A 24,641-nucleotide genomic window follows, 5' to 3' on the forward strand; every position below is an offset into this window, starting at 1 on the left:
TGTATAGACTCGTGAGAGTACGAGGTTTCTGAAAATGTAACTTTAACTGGATTCCGAGATGTGGGCCTGAGGGGCATTTTTGTCATTTTATCTAATTTCGTGTATTAGCTTTGAATTAAATCGTAGAATCAGTCACTTGAGGTGTTATTTACAATATGCAATTGAATTGAATAGATTTAGTCCATTTAGAGTCGGATACTAGTGGCAAAAGCGTGGTTTCAGGTTGAGTTTGAGCTTGCTCGAAGTAAGTGGCTTGTCTAATCTTGTGTGGGGACCTTCCCCTTAGGATTGGTATATTTGGTAATTGAAATACCATGTACATGAGGTGACGAGTGTGTACTTGTGCTGATTGTTGAAAATCCAGTTTTCTTTAAGTGCTTACTAGTATGTTCCCTTTCCTGTTTCTATTACTTGCACTATTAAGCTTGTTGTTAGCTTAGGAAAACATGTCTAAGTGACTTAATTGCTTTATTTGATTTAACCTGCCTTACTTGAATTATGTGCTACATGCTAGGCTAGAATCACTTAGTGCCTTAATATGAATTTTGTTATTTTTGTTTATCTTCCTGCTGCTGTGTTTTTATTTTGGGACTACAGATGTGAGATTTCAGTAGCTCCCCCTTGTCTGTTTACTTTGGGACTACGTGTTAGGTTCCCGGAAGATCCCCCTGCATATGTACTTTGGGACTACAGGTTAGATTCTCGGTAGATTACCCCGCACAGTTATATGGAACTATGGGAATGCACCTAGTAGATTCCTCCCAGTACTGGGTATTTACATTTGGGACTACGGATCAGAATTCCGGTAGATCCCCGCGCATGATAGTTGGACTACAGAACAATATCCTGGGAGATCCTTCGGATATATACATGTGATGGACTACGGGACGGTATCCCAGGAGATCCACTGGACAGTTGAAATTGGGACTACAGGACGGTATCCTGCAAGGTTCCCGGATGACATTTACTGACTTGAGCTGTATTTATTCTATGATTTGTGATCTTTGAGCTAGTTGTTATTGTTCATTCCATTCTATGATATTTTCTTACTGTTGCACTTATTTATATTGCTTCATTTCATATTTTTCAACCTTATATTTTATTTAACCTCAGTAGGGCCCTAACATTCCTCGTCACTACCTGACCGAGGTTAGGCTTGGTACTTACTAAGTACCGCTGTAGTGTACTCATTCCCTTTTTGCGCATGTTTTTCATGTACAGATCTAGGTACCTCTGCACAGGCTTACCATCCTTGAGGCAGGGAGAGCTTTTGGAGACTTCGAGGTACATCTTTCGCGTCCGCAGACCGAAGAGTCTCCATCTTTATTCTATCTTGTAGTGGTATCCCTTCTATCATACTGTTGATGTAGACATTCTAAAGTTAGAGCATTTTACTATATTTCTTTCAGCTTGTGTTCCCGTGAGTTTCCGTGTTTTGGGATAGTGATGTAGAAGTTTGAGATATTGTGGTGTATATGCCAAGCGGCATTTTTTTAATACTATTTCTTTCTAGTATTCTTGGTTTTAAATTTATATTTCCGCAAGTTTCGATTTGTTTCCGCACTTGTTAGGCTTACCTAGTCGTAGAGACTAGGTGCCGTCACGACAGTTCACGGAGGGCGAACTGGGGTCGTGAAAAGTTGGTATCATAACTGTAGGTTCATGGAGTCACGGAACACAGGACGGTTTATTAGAGTCTCGTTGATCGGTACGGAGACGTCTGTACTTATCTACGAGAGGCTATGTAACTGTTAGGAAAATCTTAACTTCATTTGATTTCCTTGTCGTGCGATATTTTGACATCACAATTCTAAACTTCTATCTTCTATTCTCTCACAGATGGTGAGGACACGTGCTACTCGAGATGATCAGGCACTTGCGCCCCTGCTATAGCCGTTAGAGGCCGAGGCCAGGGTAGAGGCCGAAGACGCGCACGTGGTGCAGCGAGAGCACCTGTGCAAGCTGCCACCGAGGTACTACCAGCAGATCCAGCCGGAGTCCAGGAACCTAACACGCCTACTGCCACTACTACTCCAGCCCTTCAGGAGACTCTGGCAAAGTTCATGAGTATGTACACCACCTTGTCTCAAGCAGGGTTGCTTCCCCTTGCTGCTTCCACATCCCAAGCCGGGGGAGGAGCACAGACTCCTGCCGCCTGCACTTCTGAGCAGCGAGTGAATGTTGAGTAGGTCCTAGAGATCATTCCAGCACCACCTGCAGTGCTAGTTCAGCCCGAGGACGGTATAGCTGCTTCAGCGGATGAGCAGCGGAGACTTGAGAGGTTCAAGAAGTATGATCCTCCGGTATTCAATGGACTAGCATCAAATGATGCCTTGGGATTTCTGGAAGAGTGCCACCGTATCCTTGGCACTATAGGTATATCAGGATCGAGCGGGGTTTCCTTCATTGCTTTCCAGCTTCGGGGAGCCGCCTATGAGTGGTGGCGCACCTATGAGTTAGACAGTCCAGACAAGACTGATTCACTGACTTGGACTCAGTACTTAGAGTTGTTCTTGACAGAGTTTGTTCCTCAGAGCCTCAGGGATGCGTGGCGGGCAGAGTTTGAGCATTTGCGCCAGGGTGCTACGACTGTTTTAGAGTATGCTATCCGTTACACCAGATTGGCTAGGCATGCACCAGCCTTGGTTTCCACTGTTCGCGAGAGGGTTCGCTGGTTTATTGAGGGGCTCATTCCTAGCATCAGGTCTAGCATGGCTCGTGAGTTGGAGATGGACATCTCTTATCAGTAGGTGGTGAGCATTGCTAGGAGGATCGAGGTTATGCATGTTAGGGAGAGAAAGGAGAGGGAGGCCAAGAGGTATTGAGAGTCGAGCCATTATTCTGGTGCTTGTATCCTAGCTGCAGGTTGTCATGGTAGGGGTTATATGAGTCGCCTTGTTCATTCAGCTCTTCCAGCAGCCAATAGTCCTCCAGCTTCTCCTAGATCTCAGGAGCCTTATTATGCACCACCGGTATCTAGTGCGCCTCCTGTGTGGGGTGCTTTCAGAGTTCAGTTCAGCAGGCCTGGCCCTCGCTATTCACAGCCACCACGTCCTCCCAGAGCTTGCTTTGAGTGTGGTGACACATGCCATATGGTTATGGATTTCCCCAGACTTGGGAGGGGCGCACCTTCACAGACTTCTTAGCCACAGTATGCCCCGTAGAGTTCTCAGGCTATGATCACAGCTCCAGATGCTACCCCATCTGCCCAGCCTACTAGGGGTGGAGGTCGGGGAGGTATAGGTCGCCCTAGAGGGGGAGGCCAGGCCGGATACTATGCCATTTATGCCCGTACCGAGGCTGTTGCCTCCGATTCTGTCATCATAGGTTTTATACTAGTTTGTCACAGAGATGCATCGGTTCTATTCAATCCAGGCTCCACTTACTCTTATGTGTCTTCTTATTTTGCTCCACATTTGGGTGTGCCCCGAGATTCTTTGAGTTCCCCTATTTATGTTTCTACTCCTATAGGAGATTCTCTCGTTGTGGACCACGTTTATCGGTCGTGTTTGGTTACTGTTCGTGGTTTTGAGACTAGAGCCGATTTATTGCTACTCGGCATGGTTGATTTTAATATTATCTTTGGCATGGACTGGTTGTCTTCCCATTATGCTATTCTTGATTGTCACGCCAAAACCGTGACGCTGGCTATGCCAGGTATACCGTGTGTTGAGTGGAGTGGTACTTTAGATCACACTCCCAGTAGAGTTATCTCCCTCCTTAATGCACAGCGTATGGTTGAGAAGCGGTGTGACGTGTATTTAGCTTATGTGAGAGATGTCAGTATTGATACCCCTTTAGTTGATTCAGTCCCAGAAGTACATGATTTTCTCGATGTGTTTCTAGTTGATCTTTCGGGCATGCCGCCTGATAGAGATATTGATTTTGGTATTGATCTGTTACCGGGAACCCAGACCATTTCTATTCCTCTGTATCGTATGTCTCCTCCTGAGTTGAAGGAGTTGAAGGATCAGTTACAGGAATTGCTTGATAAGGGTTTTATTCGACCTAGTGTTTCACTTTGGGGTGCTCATGTCTTGTTTGTGAAGAAAAAGGATGGTTTTATGCGTATGTGTATTGATTATTGCCAGTTGAACAAGGTTACAATGAAGAATCGTTATCCTTTGCCTCGTATTGATGATCTGTTTGACCAGCTTCAGGGCACGCGGGTGTTTTCTAAGATTGATTTGCGCTCAAGTTAGCATCAGTTGAAGATTTGGGAGCCAGACATCCTGAAGACTGCTTGCAGGACTCGGTATGATCATTACGAGTTCCTTGTTATGTCATTTGGTCGTACCAATGCCCCAGCAGCCTTTATGCATTTGATACACAATATGTTCCGGTCGTATCTTGACTCATTCATTATTGTTTTTATTGATGATATTCTTGTGTATTCCCAGAGTCGGAAAGATCATGAGCAACACCTGAGGATTGTGCTTCAGACTCTGAGAGAGAAGAAGTTATATGCTAAGTTCTCGAAATGTGAGTTTTGGTTGGATTCAGTGGCATTCTTAGGCCACGTGGTATCGAGTGAGGGTATTCGGGTGGATCCGAAGAAGATAGAGGTCGTGCAGAGTTGGCCCAGACCATCCTCCGCTATAGAGATCCGTAGTTTCCTTAGCTTGGCAGGCTACTACCATCGTTTTGTGGAGGGGTTTCATCGATTGCAGCCCCTATGACTAGGCTGGCCCAGAAGGGTGCTCCATTTCAGTGGACAGAGGAGTGTGAGGCGATCTTTCGGAAGCTCAAGACAACTTTGACTACAGCCCCAATTTTGATATTGCCTACTGGTTCTGGGTCTTATACAATCTATTGTGATGCCTCGAGGGTTATCCTCGGAGCGGTGTTGATGTAGGACGGTAGGGTGATTGCCTACGCGTCCAGACAGTTGAAGATACCCGAGAAAAATTACCATGTTCATGACCTTGAGTTAGCTGCCATTGTTCACGCCTTGAAGATTTGACGCCATTATTTATATGGGGTTTCCTGTGAGATTTATACAGACCATCGGAGCTTCCAGCATTTGTTCAAGTAAAAGGACTTAAATTTGCGCCAGAAGAGGTGGTTGGAGTTGCTGAAGGATTATGATATCACTATTTTGTATCACTCGGGCAAAGCCAATGTAGTGGCTGATGCCTTGAGTCGCCGGGCGGAGAGTTAAGGGAGTTTGGCATATTTAACAGCATTGAAGAGACCTATGGCAATGGATGTTCAGGCTTTAGCTAGTCAGTTTGTGAGATTGGATCTTTCGGAGCCCAGTCGGGTTCTAGCTTGCATAGTTTCTCAGTCTTCCCTATTTGATCGTATCAGGGAGCAGAAGTATGATGACCCTCATTTGCTTGTCCTCAAGGACAAGGTTCAGCAAGGTGATGCCAGAGATGTAGCTATTAGATATGATGGGGTATTGAGGATGCAAGGTCGGATTTGTGCACGCAATATTGATGGGCTTCGAGAGTTGATTCTAGAGGAGGCCCATAGTTTGCAGTACTCCATCCATCCAGGTGCCGCAAAGACGTATCAGGACTTGAGGAAACACTATTAGTGAAGGCGGATGAAGAAAGATATAGTTGGATTTGTAGCTAGGTGAAGTATGAGCACCAGAGGCCGGGTGGGTTGCTTTAGCAGATAGAGATTCCGGAGTGGAAGTGGGAGCGGATCACCATGGACTTTGTAGTTGGACTCCCACGGACTTTGAAGAAGTTTGATGCTATTTGGGTGGTTGTGGATCGGCTGATCAAGTCCGCTCATTTCATTCCTATGTGTACTACTTATCCTTCAGAGCGGTTAGCGGAAATTTTTATCCGGGAGATTTTTCGTCTGCATGGTATTCCAGTTTCCATTATTTCAGATAGAGGTACTCAGTTTACATCATGGTTTTGGAGGGCTGTTCAGCGTGAGTTGGGCACTCGGGTAGAGTTGAGTACAACATTTCACCCTCAAACGGACGGACAGTCCGAGCGCACTATTCAGATACTTGAGGATATGCTCCGTCTGTGTGTGATTGAGTTTGAAGGGTATTGGGATCAGTTTTTACCATTGGCGGAGTTTGCTTACAACAACAGATATCAATCCAGCATTTAGATGGCACCATATGAGGCTTTATATGGTAGGCGATGTAAGTCTCCGGTGGGTTGGTTTGAGCTAGGTGAGGCAGACTATTAAGCACAGATTTGGTTCAGGATGCTTTGGAGAAGGTTAAGGTGATTCAGGATAGACTCCATACAGCCTAGTCTAGACAGAAGAGCTATGCGGATCGGAAGGTTCGTGATGTTTCCTATATGGTTGGAGAGAGGGTTCTACTTCGGTTTCGCTTATGAAGGGCATCATGAGGTTTGGAAAGAAAGGAAAGTTGAGTCCGAGGTTTATTGGCCCTTTTGATATATTGAGGCGTGCTAGGGAAGTTGCTTATGATCTTGCCTTACCTCCCAGCTTGGCAGGAGTTCATCCGGTATTTCATGTTTCGATGATCCGAAGGTATCACGGTGATTCATCGCATATGTTGGATTTTAGTTCAGTCCAGTTGGACAAGGATCTATCCTATGTTGGGGAGCCAATGGCTATATGGGACAGGAAGGTCAGAAAGTTGAGGTCAAAGAACATTGCATCAGTAAAGGTTCAGTGGCGGGGTCATCTGGTCGAAGAGGTGATCTGGGAGACCGAGCAGGATATGCACAGCCTTTACCCTCATCTTTTCACTACTTCAGGTATGTCTCTATGCTCGTTCGATGACGAACAAATGTTTAAGAGTAGGAGGATGTGACGACCCCGCCGGTCGTCTTAAGTATTAACGCCCCAATCCCCTATTAACTACATCCCCCGTGTTTATTTATGCTATTTTGGGTTTCCGAGACGTACGGTTTTGGAGTTTCGGAGAGTTTTAGGACACTTAGTCTCTAAATGAGAGCTTAAGTGTTGGAAAGTTGACCGTAGTCAGAACGGTGTGAAGACGACCTCGGAATGGAAATCTGATGGTCCCGTTAGCTTCGCTGAGTGATTTTGGGGTTGGGAGCATGTTCGGAGTGTGTTTTGGAGGCCTGTAGCTAATTTAGGCTTGAAATGCCGAAAGTTGAATTTTTGAGGTTTCCGGGTCGATAGTGAGATTTTGATCTGAGGGTCGGAATGGAATTCCGAGAGTTGCAGTAGCTCCGTCATGTCATTTGGGATGTGTGTGAAAAATTGCATGTCATTTGGACATGGTTTGGTTAGGCTTTTGATCGAAAGCGTATTTTGAGGCAATTTGGAGTTCTTAGGCTTAAATCCTTGATTAATTCAAGTTTTCGATGTTGTTTTAGGTGTTTTAAGGATTGGTACAAGTTGGAATAAAGTATTAGGTGATGTTGGTGCTTTTGGTTGAGGTCCTGGGGACCTCGAAATGATCTCAGATGGTTTACAGAAAGATTTTGAAGTTAAGAGATTGCAGATTTTTACTAGTACCTGTCATAACCGCACATGCGGTTGGGGTTTCACAGAAGCGGTGTGGTGACCGCAGAATAGAATTCTTGACTTTTCATTCAGATTCCACAGATGTGGAAGTTAGACCGCAGATGCAAAAAAAATTATCGCAGATGCAGTCCTGGCATTTTTAAATGGAAGTCACAGATGCGATATTAGGATCCGTAGAAGCAGGACCGCAAATGTGGTAAGCACTGGGCAGAATATATAAATAGTTGCCTTTGCGAAATTTAGCTATTCTTCCACCATTTTCATCGGGGTTTGAAGCTTTTGAGAGAGGTTTTTGAGGAAAACAAAGAAGAATCACTTGGAGGTAAAGTTCTTGACTTTATAACTCGTTTTCATATGATTAAAGACCTAAATAATTGTGAGAAATTTGGGAAAAAGGAGTAATTAGGGCTTGAGTTTAAGAGACCTTTAAATGAGGATTTGAGGGGTCATTTGGACTCTGATTTCAGTGTTCTTGTTATGTATAGACTCGTGAGAGTACGCGGTTTCTGAAAATGTAACTTTCACTCGATTCCGAGATGGGAGCCTGAGGGGCATTTTGGTCATTTTACCTAATTTCGCGTATGAGCTTTGAATTAAATCATAGAATCAGTCACTTGAGGTGTTATTTATAATATGCAATTTAATTGAATAAATTTGGGCCATTTGGAGTCGGATACTCGTGGCAAAAGCGTGGTTTCGGGTTGAGTTTGAGCTTGCTCGAAGTAAGTGGCTTGTCTAACCTTTTGTGGGGGACCTTCCCCTTAGGATTGTTATATTTGGTAATTGAAATGCCTTGTACGTGAGGTGACGAATGCGTACTTGGGCTTATTGTTGAAAATCCAGTTTTGTTTAAGTGCTTACTAGTATGTTTCCTTTCCTGTTTCTATTACTTGCAATATTAAGCCTGTTGTTAGCTTAGAAAAGAATGTCTAAGTGACTTAATTGCTTCATTTGATTTAACCTGCCTTACTTGAATTATGTGCAACATACTAGGCTAGAATCACTTATTGCATTAATATAAATTATTTTTGTTTATCTTCATGTTGCTGCTGTGTATTTATTTTGGGACTACGGATGTGGGATTCCGGTAGTTTCCCCTTGTCTGTTTACTTTGGGACTACGGGTTAGGTTCCCGGTAGATCCCCCTGCACATTTACTTTGGGACTACGGGTTTTATTCCCGATAGATCCCCCTGCACAGTTATATGGAACTACGAGAATGCACCCGGTAGATTTCCCCCAGTACTGGGTATTTATATTTGGGACTACGACTCAGGATTCCGGTAGATCCCCGCGCATTGATAGTTGGACTACTGGACGGTATCCCGGGAGATCCTTCAGATATATACATGTGATGGACTACGGGACGGTATCCCGAGTGATCCACTGGATAGTTGTAATTGGGACTACAGGACAGTATCCTGGAAGGTGCCCGGATGACATTTACTGACATGAGCTGTATTTCTTCCTTGATTTGTGGTCTTTGAGCTAGTTGTTGTTGTTCCTTCCATTCTATGATATTTTCTTATTGTTGCACTTATTTATACTACTTCATTTCATACTGTTCAACCTTATATTTTATTTAACCTCAGTAGGGCCCTAACCTTCCTCGTCACTACCCGACCGAGGTTAGGCTTGGAACTTACTGAGTACCGCTGTGGTGTACTCATGCCCATTCTGCGCATGTTTTTCATGTGCAGATCTAGGTACCTCTGCACAGGCTTACCATCCTTGAGGTAAGCAGAGCTTTTGGAGACTTCGAGGTACATCTGCCGCGTCCGCAGACCAAAAAGTCTCCATCTTTATTCTATCTTGTAGTGGTAGCCCTTCTATCATACTGTTGATGTAGACATTTCGGAGTTAGAGCATTTTACTATATTTCTTTCAGCTTGTGTTCCCGTGAGTTTCTGGGTTTTGGGATAGTGATGTAGAAGTTTGAGATATTGTGTTGTATATGCCGAGCGGCAATTTTTGTTTTAATACCGTTTCTTTCTAGTATTCTTGGTTTTAAATTTATATTTCCGCAAGTTTCAATTTGTTTCTGCACTTGTTAGGCTTACCTAGTCGTAGAGACTAGGTGCCGTCATGATAGTTCACGGAGGGTGAACTGGGGTCGTGACATCTAGACACTAGCAAATCTCACTGTCAAACTTAAGAGATATGCACATGTTGAAGAGCTCCTGGCATAATAACTTTGCACCATATACATATCAACCTTCACTATGTCTTCAACTGATTCACAGAAGCGACAATACGGGCCCCTTACTTTACCACCTTGTACGGACCTCTGAATTACATTTGTCATATTCTTGCATTTCCCACATATCTACATTCTGGGAGGAGTCACTAAGTGTGAAAAGGCATTCATGCAAATTCCCTGCAGCACCATTAGCTATAAGACAGTCACACTCCATTTCATCAAATTTAATTTCACCAAAGCGTTTTCAGTCAGCCCCAACTTGATGAAGTTTATTACTATGATTTTTTTAGCAACTCCCGTCTTCTTTAATAAGAAAAAATAAGAAAATATTGGCAAAGACATGCTTACTGGTGTGCAGCTGGAAATTCGTGGGAAGCAAAGATAATGAAGGAGAAGCCCAAAATACTTCATATTTGACGGAGAGTGGCCACATCAAAAACTCGAGCTCCAGAAAATTTGCTCTTTTTCCTAAAAGTTAGATTTATCAACTAGTAAAAATAGCAAATTGTCCTGGAGCTCGAGTGTTTGATCTGCCCACTCTCCTTCACATATGAAATATTTGGACTTTTCTTTCATTATCTTTGCTTCCCATAAACTCTCTGCTATACCCAATAAACATGTTTTTGCCAATATTTTCTTGTTTTTCTTTGAATATAAATTTAAAGAAATATGATAGAAGTCTATGGATGACTATGAAATTTTCAAGTGAAGAGATTGTTAATATAGCCAAAGAGTGCACCTAAATCTATTTAGTATCTATAAATGTAAAAGATATCAATTTAATATCTATAAATGCTGAAGAGATTATTAACTGTTTTTTGTTCAGAGAAATTGAATGTAACAAGATAAGTAGGTGCTAAAACAAGTATGTGGTAAATGTTAGTAGTTGGTAAGTGCAATAAAAAAATTGTAAAAAATAAGGCCACGGTTTTTCTATAGTAAAAAAATAACTTCATTTACTGTATGGTAAGAGAAATTTAAATGAAAGATGAAGTAGGTGATATAGGTGATAAATGACAAAAAGTAGCTAGTAAATGAAAAATATTTAAGTATCAAGTTAAAAAAATAGCAAAACATGCTCAAGTTTTTGTCGTAAAGATTTTTCAAAAAACTTCAGCCCAATGTGCTGAAGTTCTTTAGTGTATTTCTAAAAGCTTCAGCACTTGATAAGCTGAAGTTTTTGTCCTAGATTCAAGAGTTTTATCGTAAAGCTTTTTCAAATAAACTTCAGCCCATTGTGCTGAAGTTTTTTAGTGTATTTCTAAAAACTTCAGCACTTGATAAGTTGAAGTTTTTGTCCTACAATCGACACTTTTGTTATGACTTTTAACCAAAATATCAGTTTAAAAAGCAGAAGTCATTTACTTCATGCTTAATTTTTCAACAAAAATGTACTTAAAAATCATGATAAAAGACACAAACATATTTGTCTGAATAAAAGTAAACTAAAAAGATAATAAATATATATTCACAAATTTTGTGCAACCAATCCACTAATAAAAAAATTCACACACACTCTCTTCAAAATCTCCATAATCATGTCCTTGTTGTTCTTATGGAGTTTCATAGCCGCCATCTTGTTTCCACTTTCCATGAGCCCAAAGATTTGCAGCCAATTCTCTCCTGAATGTCAATGACTGACTTTGATCGAAATTGAAGACATCTTCTTTATTCAACCACATATCCATGAACTTAAGAGCAAATATACCACAATCAACACTACAAAAATAACATGAAAAAGAAATTGAAGAATAGTTAACACATGGGCAAAAAAATAAACATAAGATGCATGGTAAAACATATGCAAAACACGTACTTGTTACTCTACAGTGGTGTCTGCATCCACTTAATTAGAAATTTTTCCCCAGGCTTTTCCCCATAAAATTTATTGTGTGCCCTAAATTCCAAGCATTTGAGATAGTGTGGGATCAATCGGGCATAATGTTTGACATGTTCAACCGCACGATCATATGTTACACTGCCTATGGAATCATACACATGTATAGTTTTATCTTGAAAGTCCAGCATTCCAAAAATGTAGTGCGTAGATCTCTAGCCCGTCCTTGGCTTAAGTCGAAATGGAAAAATACTTTTCTTCCAGATGCCCATGAGATACCACTGGAAAGGTCGAGGCCTTTTACGTAGTTGGCCACCTTTTCATTCGTTGATTCTTCCTCAAACCAACTAAATTCCGTAAGTGGTTGAATAACCGCTTCTTTTTCTTCTTCTTCTTCAGCCTGTTGTTTGAATATCCTTTTTCTCTTTGATTTACTGTTCTTTTGATCATGCATTCTCTTTTCCTTCCTTTTTCTAATTTTCTCCATCTGTTCTTTTGAAGGATGAATACCAGCCAACTTAGTCATATACTGATCAAAAATTAAATCTGTTACTACACATCTTAATTTTGGATAAGCTGGAAGGTGGTAGCAATATTTTTTGCGCAAGTAATATATGCCCACATCCATATACTACAAATGAACAACAACAAATGATAACATGTGGAAAAAAACTTCAGCATGCATAACTATGAAATTTAGAAAAAATGCATTACAAAACTACAAACAGCATGACAAAAACTTAAGCATATTCAGTTTGAAGTGTTAGAAAATAATCTAAAAAACTTCAGCATGTTTGATTTAAAAGTTTTAAAAAAAACTAGAGAATACATGTCAAAAACATCAGCTTACTTTTAGCAAATAAGCTAAAAAAACTTAAGCAATTTACTATGTGTGACGACCCGGCCAGTCATCTCATGAATTACCGCTCTATTTTCCCCATTTCTGTTTCTTTATGCTTCGTTGTCCGTGTTTTATGTGATCGAGTTGATTGGCTTGCGTTTGGTGTGGTTTTGGTAAGAAATGAGACACTTAGTCTCTTTTAAGAAGGCTTAAGTTGGAAAAGTCAACCGGATGTTGACTTATAAGTTAGAGGGCTCGAATGTGAGTTTTGATGGATCGGGTAGCTTTGGGAGGTGATTGGTGACTTAGGAGTATGATCGTAAGTGGTTTTGGAGGTCCGATGTAGAATTAGGCTTGAATTGGCGAAGTTAGTATTTTGGCGATTTCCGGTTGATAGGTGAGATTTTCATCCGGGGGTCGGAATGGAATTCCAAGAGTTGTTGTAGCTTAGTTATGTCATTTTGGATGTGTGTGCAAAATTTCAGGTCATTTCGACGTGGTTTGGTTGGGTTTTTGATCGAAAACGTATTTCGAAAGTTTTTAGAAAATTTAGGCTTGAATTCGATGTGAATTGATGGAATTGGCATTGTTTGAGGTATCTTGATGATTGGAACAAGTTTGAATGAGGTATTGGGTTGTATTGGTGCTTTTGGTTAAGGTCCCGGGGGGCCTTGGAGTGATTTCGGATGGCTATCGGGAAGTTTTGGAACTTGGGAGATAGCAGATTTTCTGCTGTTGCTGGCATTTTCGCACCTGCAGTTTGGGGACCGCATGTGTGGTATCACAAATGCGTGATTTGGGTCGCAGAAGCGAAAAGGCTGGGGAATGCCAGGAACCGCAGATGCAGAAGACGAATCGCACCTGCGGAGCCACAGAAGCAGCGAGAGGACCGCAAATGCGGCGATGGCCCTGTAAGTGAAATTCCGCAGATGCGAAAAAAGGACCGTAGAAGCGGTACTGCAGAAGCGGCTATTGGACCGCAGATGCGGTTATGTCTGGGCAGTGAGTTTATTAAACATTTCATCCGCGATTTTGAGCCATTTTTCCACCATAACTGAGTATTTTGAGAGCTCTTTGAGGGAAATTGAAGAGGGATTCGAGGAGAAGTGATTGGAGGTAAGATTTATGAGCGTAAAACGTGATTCTATTGTGAAATTAACCTAGAAATTCATGGAGAATTAGCTAAATATGGTAGAACTAGGGCTTGGGATTTTGAGATTTTTAAAATGGGATTTGAAGGACCATTTGAGGTCGGATTTGAGAACTCTTGACATGTATGGACTCGTGGAAGGATAAGGAACCCGATGATGTGAAATTTTCTGAGTTTCGAGAAGTGGGCCCGGGGCTCGGGTTTTGCTAATTTTGGAATTTTTGATATTTTTTGATTGTTTCGCTTGGGGTTTGTTTCCTTAGCATATTGTGACGTATTCGTTCTGATTTTGGATAGATTCAACGCACGTGGAGGCCGATTCGAGGGGCAAAGGTGTAGCGAGCTAGAGTTTTTATTGGTTCAAGGTGAGTAATGAATGTATATGATGTCCTCAGGGTTTGAAACCTCGGATTTGCATATCGTAGTGCTATATTGAGTTGAGACACGCGCTTGATGATGAGCGTGGGGTCGTTTACTATTGGGGATTGTAACTTGGTCTGTCCCGAGTGATGTCTTTACCACGTATTTGATTAAAGCTTATTTGTTATCATCATTATTTGGACTGATTGCCATATTTGGGCTTCGTGTCAACTATTTGAACCCTCCGGGGAGTTTTATCACTATTTCCTCACTATTTTGATTTACTACTTGAACTTAGTCGTACCGTTTTCCACTGTTCTACAACTCAGCCACTTTTACTCGGTTTTGAAACTAAAATGATATATTAATTGATGTTTTGGGTTGAGAACTACTGTTTTATTAATGCCCGAGGGACTTATATGATTTCTGGACTGAGTACGACCAAGGGCCAGATGTGACGATACTATGGGATCGGGTTGCGCACCACAGTAGTGTTATACTGATATTGATATGAGGCCGAGGGCCTAGATTTGATGCCATGAGATGGCTTTATATTGTGCTTGGGTTGTAAGGGGCCCCTCTCGGAGTCTGCACACCCCAGTGAGCGTCGTCGACGAAATATATGGATCGGGCTGCATGCCGCAGCGGGTACTATAGGGTACCGTTCTATGTGTTGATGTTCTTTATATGTCTGTCACTTAACTGCTTATTTGTTGTAGCATTACCATATTTCGTTTCCACTGGTTTATTACTTTCATATTACTTGTTTAAACTACCGCATTATAGATTACTCTGTGTTTTCCATGATCTCTTATTCTCAGTCATTATTTATGCTTATTACTCACTGGGATGGAGTACTCACATTACTCCCTGCACCTTGCATGCAGATCCAGGTGTTCCAGAGGCTGAGTGAGGAGTTTCAGTAGATCAGTTCATATCCAGGAGCATCGAGGTAGCTGCACGGCGTCCGCAGCCCGGATCTCTCCCTTCTATCCTTTCATTATATCCGCATTTCCTAGACTGGTTATGTATTAGGCTATTAAACTTGTACTAGAGGCTCGAGACTTGTGACACCAGATCTGTATGGGCTATGTAGTGGTATTATCATCTGAATTTCCGCACATTTAACTCGTTGTCTTAACTCTTATTAGGATAATTTAGCAATTTAACTGTGTTAGCTGATAATGATTTTTATAAGATAACATATTGAGGTTGTTAGTTGGTAAGGCTTGCCTAGCAGTGTGTTGGGCGCCATCACGACCGGGGTTGGGGTCTTGACAAGTTGGTATCAGAGCCTAGGTTACATAGGTCTCGCAAGTCAAGAGCCGGTTTAGTAGAGTCTCACAGATCGGTACGGAGACGTCTGTATTTATCCTCGAGAGGCTGCAGAACCTTTAGGAAAAACTTCATATTCTTAAAATTATGGTCGTGCGAACTTGTTGGTCCGGGTACTAAAACTTCTGTTATTCCGTTCTCTCACAAATGGTGAGGACGCGAGCTACCAGACGAGGTGTACGACCACCAGTGCCACCAGCTGAGACCATTAGAGGCTGTGGGCGCGGTTGTGGTCGTGGCAGAGGCAGAACAGCGCGGGCAGCACCTGCAGATCCACCAGCTGCCCTAGCTCCGAATCAGGCTCCAGCAGCACCAGTTCAGACGCCAGCTGTACCCATCGTGAATTCGGGTCTTCAAGAGGCCTTGGCACATATCTTATCAGTTTGCACTGGCCTGGCTCAGGTAGTTTCAGCCACTACCACAGCGACTACTTCACAGGCTGGGGGAGGCAATCAGACCCCCGCTGCTCGTACACTTGAGCAGGTAGTGCAGGGACTACAGACGCCGGAGGTACCTCCAACTCAGCCGGTTGCGCCAGTTCAAAAGCTTGTAGTACCAACCATGCCGGATGATGAGCAGCGTCGTCTTGAAAGGTTTGGTAGGCTCTAACCTCCGTCGTTCAGTGGTGCTGAGGGCGAGGATGCCCAGGGTTTTCTTGACAAGTGTCAGCGGATGCTCCGTAGAGTAGGGATTCTTGAGTCTAGTGGTATGGCATTTACCACCTTTTAGCTCTCGGGGGTTGTCTTTACTTGGTGGGAGGATTTTGAGAGGCGTAGGCCTGTCGGTGCAGCACCCCTTTCTTGGCAGCAGTTCTCCGCTCTCTTCTTGGAGAAATATGTATCATAGTCCTACCAAGAGGAGCTGCGTAGGCAGTTTGAGTGGTTGACGCAAGGGGTATGACCGTGACCCAGTATGAGATGAGGTTTTCTGAGTTGGCTCGTCATGCCATTTGGATGATTCCATCAGATTGTGAGAGGATTAGGAGATTTGTGGATGACCTTAACTACCATCTCCATATTCTGATGACTAGAGAGAAAGTATTGGGTGCTACATTCGAGGAGGTGGTTGATATCGCTCGTGAGATTGAGATGGTTTGCCGTCGGGAGTGAGAGGAGAGGGAGGCCAAAAGGCCTCGAGGATCGGGCAATTATAGTGATGCTCCTTCGAGGGGCCAGTTCCAACATGGTAGAGGTCGTTCATTCAGGCTTGCTCAGTCGGCCCGTCCAGAGTATCATGGGGCATCTTCAGGTCGTGGTTATCATGGGTCTCAGCAGGGCCAGCCTTCATTCAGCGCCCTCCCAGCTCAGAGTTCATCTCGTGCCCCATCAGCTCAGGGTTCTTCTGTGCCGAGTCATCTGCTAGTCACTCCGGTGCGAGGGGTTCCCTTCAGTCACCATCTCCAGTACCGGGTATTTATTATGATTGCGGAAAGTTTGGACATATAAGGAGGCAATGCCCTCGACTTCGTGGTGGTCAGTTTCAGCAGAGGGGTCACCCCTCGACTTCTACTCCAGTTACTTCACCACCTGCCCAGCTAGATAGGGGTGGAGGTCAGGCAGCCAGGGGTCGCCCTAGAGGGGGAGGTCGATCAGGCGGTGGCCAGTCTCGTTTCTATGCTATTCCAGGCAGGACAGATACTATTGCTTCAGATGTTGTCATTACAGGTATTATTTCAGTCTGCCACAGAGATGCCTCTGTATTATCTGAACTCGATTCCACCTATTCTTATATGTCCTCATATTTTGCTCATTATTTGCGTATGCCCCAGGAGTTTCTTGCTTTACTTGTTCATGTGTCTACTCCGGTGGGCGATACTGTTATTGTGGACCGTGTGTACCGATCATGTGTCATGACTATTGGGGGCTTGGAGACCCGAGTTGATCTATTTCTATTGATCATGGTGGACTTTGATGTTATTTTGGGCATGGATTGGTTATCCCCGTGTCATGCTATTCTAGATTGCCATGCTAAGACACTCACTTTGGTTATGCCGAGTGTATCGCAGATCAAGTGGCGTGTGACTAATTATGTTCCTAGTAGAGTGATCTCTTTCTTGAAGGCCCAGCGTATGGTTGGGAAGGGTTGTCTGTCATATCTAGCGCTTGTGAGGGATGTTGGAGGTGAGACTCCTAGCATTGATTCTGTTCCAATCGTGAGGGATTTTCCCGATGTTTTTCCTGTAGACCTGTCGGGCATGCCACCGGACAAGGATATTGATTTTGGTATTGACCTGGTGCCGGGCACTCAGCCCATTTATATTCCGTCATATCATATGGCACCAGCAAAGTTGAAAGAATTAAAGGAGAAGCTTCAGGAACTCCTAGATAAGGGGTTCATTTGGCCTAGTGTGTCACCTTAGGGTGCGCTGGTTATGTTTTGTGAAGAAAAAGAAGGATAGCACAATGAGAATTTGCATTGATTACAGGCAATTGAACAGGGTAAAAATTAAGAACAAGTATCCTTTGCCTCACATTGATGATTTATTTGACCAGCTTCAGGGAGCGAGAGTGTTCTCTAAGATTGATCTCCGTTCGGGCTATCACCAGTTGAAGTTCAAGGATTCAGATATTCTTAAGACTGCTTTCAGGACCAGATATGGTCACTATGAGTTTCTTGTCATGTCTTTCGGGATGACTAATGCTCCAGCAGCGTTCATGCGTTTGATGAATAGTGTATTTCGACTTTATCTGGATTCGTTCGTTATTGTATTCACTGATGATATTCTGGTGTACTCACGTAGTCAGGAGGAGCATGCAGAGCATTTGCAAGTTGTATTGCAGAGATTGAGGGAGGAGAAACTTTATGCAAAGTTTTCCAAGTGTGAGCTCTGGCTCGGTTCAGTGGCTCTCTTGGGACACGTGGTGTCCAGCAAGGGTATTCAGGTTGATCCAAAGAAGATAGAGGCGGTTCAGAGTTGGCCTAGACCATCCTCAGCCACAAAGATTCGTAGCTTTCTTGGGTTGGCAGGCTATTATCGCAGGTTTGTTTAGGGATTCTCATCCATTACATCGCTCTTGACCAAGTTGACTCAGAAGGGTGCTCTATTTGTATGGTTGGACGAGTGTGAGGAGAGCTTTCGGAAGCTCAAGACAGCTTTGACCACAGCTCCAGTATTGGTTTTGCCATCAGCTCTAGGTTCATATACCGTATATTGTGATGCTTCGAGAGTTGGGATTGGTTGTGTATTGATGCAGGAGGGTAGAGTTATTGCTTATGCTTCTCGTCAGTTGAAGCCCCATGAGAAGAACTACCATGTTCATGATTTGGAGTTAGCTGCCATAGTCCATGCATTGAAGATTTGGAGGCATTACTTGTATGGCGTATCTTGTGAGGTATTCACCGATCATCGCAGTCTTTAGCATTTGTTCAAGAAAAAGGATCTTAATTTGAGGCAGCGGAGATGGCTAGAGTTGCTTAAGGATTATGATATTACTATTCTGAATCATCCGGGAAAGGCCAATGTAGTAGCCGATGCTTTGAGCCGAAAGGCAGTGAGTATGGGGAGTTTAGCGTACATTCCAGCTAGGGAGAGACCCCTTGCAGTTGATGCTCAGGCCTTGGCCAATCGGTTTGTGAGACTAGATATTTCGGAGCCCAGTCGGGTGCTAGCTTGTGTGGTTTCTCGGTCTTCCTTATATGATCGCATCAGAGAGCGCCAGTATGATGATCCGCATTTGTTTGTCCTTAAGGACAGGGTTCAGTATGATGATGCCAGAGATGTGACCATCGGTGATGATGGTGTGCTGAGGATGCAGGGCCGGATCTGTGTGCCCAATGTGGATGGGCTTAGAGAGTTGATTTTGTAGGAGGCCCATAGCTTGCGGTATTCCATTCATCCGGGTGTCGCGAAGATGTATCAGGATTTAGGGCAGCACTATTGGTGGAGAAAAATGAAGAAAGATATTGTGGGATTTGTAGCTCGGTGTCACAATTGTCAGCAGGTGAAATATGAGCATCAGAGACCGGGTGGCTTGCTTCAGCAGATGGTTATTCTTGAGTGGAAGTGGGAGAGGGTCACTATAGACTTTGTGGTTGGACTTCCTCAGACTTTGATGAAGTTCGATGCTATTTTGGTGATTGTGCATCGACGGACCAAGTCCACGCACTTCATTCCTGTGTGTACTACCTATTCTTCAGAGCGGTTGGAAGGGATTTATATCGGGGAGGTTGTTCGGTTGCATGGTGTTCCAGTTTCCATCATCTCAGATAGAGGTACTCAGTTTACTTCGCAGTTTTGGAGATCCGTGCAGAGAGAGTTGGGTACTCGGGTAGAGTTGAACACAACATTTCATCTTCAGACGGACGGACAGTTCTAGCGTACTATTCAGATATTTGAGGACATGTTGCGTGCTTGTGTTATTGATTTTGGAGGTTCATGGGATGAGTTTTTACCGCTTGTAGAGTTTGCCTACAACACCAGCTACCAGTCGAGTATACAGATGGCTCCGCATGAGGCTTTGTATGAGAGGCGGTGTAAATTTCTAGTTGGTTGGTTTGAGCCCGGCGAGGCTAGGCTATTGGGGACAGATTTGGTTCAAGATGCCTTAGAGAAGGTGAAGGTGATTCAGGAGAGACTTTGTACAGTGCAATCGCGTCAAAAGAGTTATGCGGACCGAACTGTTTGGGATTCTATATGGTAGGTGAGAAGGTTTTGTTAAAGGTTTCACCCATGAAGGGTGTTATGATATTTGGAAAGAAAGGGAAGTTGAGTCCGCGGTTCATTGGGCCTTTTGAGGTACTTCAGAGGATTGGAGAGGTAGCTTACGAGCTTGCGTTTCCACCCAGCTTGTCTAGCGTGCATCTGGTATTTCATGTTTCTATGCTCTGGAAGTATATTGGAAATCTGTCTCATGTTTTGGACTTCAGCACGGTTCAGTTGGATGATGATTTGACCTTTGATGTGGAGCCAATAACTATTTTGGGTTGCCAGGTTCGGAAGTTGATGTCAAAAGATATAGCTTCAGTGAAAGTGCAGTGGTGAGGTTGGCCCGTAGAGGAGGCTACCTGGGAGACCGAGCGGGAGATGCGGAGCACATATCCTAACCTTTTTGAGGCTTCAGGTACGTTTCTTCACTCGTTCAAGGACGAAAGTTTGTTTAAGTTGGGGAGGATGTGACGACCCGGCCAGTCGTCTCATGAATTACTGCTCCATTTTCCCTATTTCTATTTCTTTATGCTTCGTTGTCCGTGTTTTATATGGTCGAGTTGATTGGTTTGTGTTTGGTGTGGTTTTGGTAAGAAATGAGACACTTAGTCTCTTTTAAGAAGGTTTAAGTTGAAAAAGTCAACCAGATGTTGACTTACGAGTTAGAGGGCTCGGATGTGAGTTCCGATTGTTCGGTTAGCTTCGGGAGGTGATTTGTGACTTAGGAGTGTGATGGAAGTGGTTTTGGAGGTCCGTGTAGAATTAGGCTTGAATTGGCGAAGTTAGTATTTTGGCGATTTTTGGTTGATAGGTGAGATTTTGATTCAGGGGTCGGAATGGAATTCCGAGAGTTACTGTAGCTTTGTTATGTCATTTGGGATGTGTGTGAAAAAATTTAGCTCATTCGGACGTGGTTTGGTTAGGGTTTTGATCAAAAACGTATTTCAAAAGTTTTTAGAAAACTTAGGCTTGAATTCGATGTGAATTGATGGAATTGGCATTGTTTGAGGTGTCTTGATGATTGGAACAAGTTTGAATGAGGTATTGGGTTGTGCTGGTGCCTTTGGTTGAGGTCCTTGGGGGCCTTTGGGTGATTTCGGATGGCTAACGGGAAGTTTTGGAACTTGGGCGATAGCAAATATTCTGCTGCTGCTAGTGTTTTTGCACCTGCGTTTTGGGGGCTGCAGGTGCGGTATTCAGATGCGTGATTTGGGTCGCGGAAGCGAAAAGGCTATGGAATTCCTAGAACCACAGATGCGGAAGACGGACCGCACTTGCGGAGCCGCAGAAGCAGCGAGAGGACCGTAGATGCGGTGATGGCCTTGTAAGTGAATTCCGTAGATGCGGAATAAGGACCGCAGAAGCAGCTATTAGACCGCATATGAGGTTATGTCTGGGCAGTGAGTTTATTAAACATTTCATCCGCGATTTTGAGCCATTTTCCACCATAGTTGAGTATTTTGAGAGCTCTTTGAGGGAAATTGAAGAGGGATTCGAGGAGAAGTGATTGGAGGGAAGATTTATGAGCATAAAACTTGATTCTATTGTGAAATTAACCTAGAAATTCATGGAAATTTAGCTAAAAATGGAAGAACTAGGGCTTGGGATTTTGAGATTTTTAAAATGGGATTTGAAGGTTCATTTGAGGTCGAATTAGAGAACTCTTGACATGTATGGACTCGTTGAAGGATAAGGTACCCGATGATGTGAATATTTTTGAGTTTCAAGAAGTGGGCCCGGGGCTCGAGTTTTGCTAATTTCAGGATTTTTTATATTTTCAATTGTTTTCGCTTGGGCTTTGTTTCCTTAGCATATTGTGACGTATTCGTTCTAATTTTGGATAGATTCAACGTGCGTGGAGGCCGATTCGAGGGGCAAAGGCGTAGCGAGCTAGAGTTTGTGCTGGTTCGAGGTGAGTAATGAATGTAAATGATGTACTGAGGGTTTGAAACCCTGGATTTGCACATCGTAGTGCTATATTGCGGTGAGACACGTGCTTGATGATGAGTGTAGGGTCATTTACTATTGGGGATTGTGATTTGTTCCGTCCCGAGTGATTTTTTACTACGTATTTGATTAAAGCTTATTTGTTATCATCATTATTTGAACTGATTGCCATATTTGGGCTTCGTGCCAACTATTTGAACCCTCCAGGGAGTTTTATCACTATTTCCTCACTGTTTTGATTTACTACTTGAACTCAGTCGTACCATTTTCCATTGTTCTACAACTCAGCCACTTTTACTCGGTTTTGAAACTAAAATGATATATTAATTGATATTTTGGGTTAAGAACTACTGTTTTACTATGCTCGAGGGACTTATATGATTTCTGGATTGAGTACGGTCGAGGGCCAAATGTGAGGATACTATAGGATCGGGTTGCGCGCCGCAGTAGTGTTATACTGATATTGATATGAGGCCGAGGGCCTAGATTTGATGCCACGAGATGGCTTGATATTGTGCTTGGGCCGTAAGGGGCCCCTCCCGGATTCTACACACCCCCAGTGAGCATCGTCGACGAAATATATAGATCGAGATGCACGCCGCAGCGGGTACTATAGGGTACCGTTCTATGTGTTGATTTTCGTTATATGTCTATCACTTAACTGCTTATTTGTTGTAGCATTACCATATTTAGTTTCCATTGGTTTATTGCTTTCATATTACTTATTTAAACTGCCGCATTATAGATTACTCTGTGTTTTCCGTGATCTCTTATTATAAAAACTTTAATATAAAAAATAAGCTGAAGTTTTAGTAAATACAGTTGAAAACCAATTCAAAAAACAAACTTAATAACTTACTTCATCCGCAAGATCAGAGTTAGGATCCATAATCTCGGTAAAGAATGATTTTTGAATATTAATTCCAGCTAATCTGAATGGATTGGAATCGTATTCACTGGCATCCATCTCCAACCACTCTATAAATCTTTGCATCAATCCACTATCTTGATTAACATAATGGAAGGGACACCTTCGTATATTCTTTCTTACTTTCCAATCTTGCCCCCTTTCCTTTCGTTTATGAACTACGTAAGGAGATCTCAACCAAATACTCTCCATACGAATCATTTTTCATTTTTTCCTGTTTTTCCTTTTGCTTGCTCTTCCTACTGTTCCATCACAACTAACTGTTGTTGTTCACCAGCAGGGGGAGAAACCACAGCCATAGTGGCAGATACTTGACCAACTCTCTACTGTTCACGACGTTCTTGTCTCTCTTCACGAACAACAACAGCAGCAGAATTACTTTCTGAATCAGTCCCTTGTGTACTACCCAGCAAAATGAACATATATTGAAGTTGGGGATATCACTGGTCTCACACATAGGAGAACTGGAAATCGTCCTTTTCTTAGGATTTGGAAGAAGTTGTGATGCATCAGATGAGATCTGCAAAAGCAAGGAAAATATAAACATAAATAAAACTGATACAAAAACACATTAGGCAAAAAAACAGCTTGTAATTGAATTGCAAAAAATAACTACCTGGTCTAAGTGTTGAGACATAGATGGTATTTGCATTCCAACAGATCCACTTCCTTTACCTTCAGATATGTCTATATCTTCATGCAAAAAAAAACTAAATAATACTGACTAAATTTTATAAAATAATATCAATACACTTCACACCTGTCTGTGAGCCAACATGTGTGAATATATGTATTTCTCCTTTTTGATATAGCTGCACAAGCTCACCAAATTCTTTTTGAGCAGCCTCGAGTCTTTCTGAAAAATTATTCAAAAACAAAACAAAAAAATAAAGTATGTAAAATTTCAAACTGTAAAAAATATACTTGCATCAAATGTAATAAATTCATGATCTATAGAATACCTTAACATTTGTCTTCCGTTGTGGTTTCCCCAGGCTGCATGTCTTTGTCGATATAAGCAATTGCAGCTTCATTCAATTGTGCACCAATGTTGAGGAGCATTGGAGCATTTTCTGGAAGGTTTTTCTCAACACTACCTTCATTCAATTCAGAGAGTTTTTGAGTTGTGTCAATTGAAGCACAACTAGTTTCAACTTCCACTACATATTCATAAAGAGGGGGAATAGATCAACTAGTTTTTCTATATATATATATAACATAGAAAAAATTTATACATGTAGTGAAAATTTCACTACAGGATATTATCAAAAAATCAGTTAAAAACTTCAACTCTAAGAAGGCTGAAGTTCGACAGTTACAAAATCAAAAACTTCAGATCTAGAGCTGAAGTTCGACAGTTACAAAACAAAAACTTCAACTCTAGAGCTGAAGTTCGACAGTTACAAAATAAAATCTTTAGCTCTAGAGCTGAAGTTCGACATTTACAAAACAAAAAACATCAGCTCTGGAGCTGAAGTTCACCAGAACATTCAGCAAAAAACATGCTGTAGTTTTTACAAAAAACAAAACACAAATTCAAATCGAAAAATATTGCTAAAGTTCATAAAAATATATAACAAAAAAACACAAAGCATGAAACAAAACTCCAGCTCCTATCTAAGGTATCATTGAACTATTATAAACTTCACACTTTATACCTATAGTAACAATTTTCTGTGTATCGCCACCTAAAATTTCCATGCAAATAGCTAGTGCTCCATCAAACCGATCGTCTTTCCCAATAGTGCTAGACACATCACTCGCTTTCAATTCTAAATTATCAACAGGTGCTTGATCTCCATCGCCAAACAAATTGCCTTTTCCATTATCACTTTCCAAAGCACAACTCGGTGCATGTTTTTCAGTACCAACAACTTGATCATCTGCACCTTTCTCAGTTGTTAACTCTTCATCATTTCCATATTTACTCAATCTATAAACACTAGATTGTTCCTC

The 24,641-nt window shown here is 42.5% G+C and overlaps 2 protein-coding genes across 2 annotated transcripts; both read left to right on the forward strand.

Annotated features, from left to right (window-relative positions):
* The first annotated feature begins 1,839 nt into the window (after positions 1–1,839).
* LOC138888027 (uncharacterized) lies at positions 1,840–5,542 on the forward strand. The gene is made up of 5 exons (XM_070169823.1): positions 1,840–1,872; positions 2,190–2,599; positions 2,879–3,078; positions 3,472–4,100; positions 5,216–5,542. Exons 1-5 carry the CDS (start codon positions 1,840–1,842, stop codon positions 5,540–5,542), a joined length of 1,599 nt encoding a protein of 532 aa, XP_070025924.1.
* A 771-nt stretch (positions 5,543–6,313) lies between these two features.
* On the forward strand, positions 6,314–7,354 carry LOC138888028 (uncharacterized). The gene is made up of 2 exons (XM_070169824.1): positions 6,314–6,704; positions 7,293–7,354. The coding sequence occupies exons 1-2, from the start codon at positions 6,314–6,316 to the stop codon at positions 7,352–7,354; spliced, it is 453 nt and encodes a 150-aa protein (XP_070025925.1).
* Positions 7,355–24,641: the final 17,287 nt, after the last annotated feature.

The sequence above is a fragment of the Nicotiana sylvestris genome, chromosome 3 (genome assembly GCF_000393655.2).
Source record: "Nicotiana sylvestris chromosome 3, ASM39365v2, whole genome shotgun sequence".
Taxonomy (NCBI): Eukaryota; Viridiplantae; Streptophyta; class Magnoliopsida; order Solanales; family Solanaceae; genus Nicotiana; species Nicotiana sylvestris.

Bases quoted from the DNA above. Each gene is read 5' to 3' on its own strand.
- LOC138888027 (XM_070169823.1), top strand. From the start codon at position 1,840: ATGGTGAGGACACGTGCTACTCGAGATGATCAG. The intron at 1,873-2,189 runs GCACTTGCGCCC...AATGTTGAGTAG, and splicing joins GTGCTACTCGAGATGATCAG to GTCCTAGAGATCATTCCAGC. The intron at 4,101-5,215 runs GTTACAATGAAG...ATGGATGTTCAG, and splicing joins ATTATTGCCAGTTGAACAAG to GCTTTAGCTAGTCAGTTTGT.
- LOC138888028 (XM_070169824.1), top strand. From the start codon at position 6,314: ATGAAGGGCATCATGAGGTTTGGAAAGAAAGGAAAGTTGAGTCCGAGG. The intron at 6,705-7,292 runs GTATGTCTCTAT...ATGTTGTTTTAG, and splicing joins TCATCTTTTCACTACTTCAG to GTGTTTTAAGGATTGGTACA.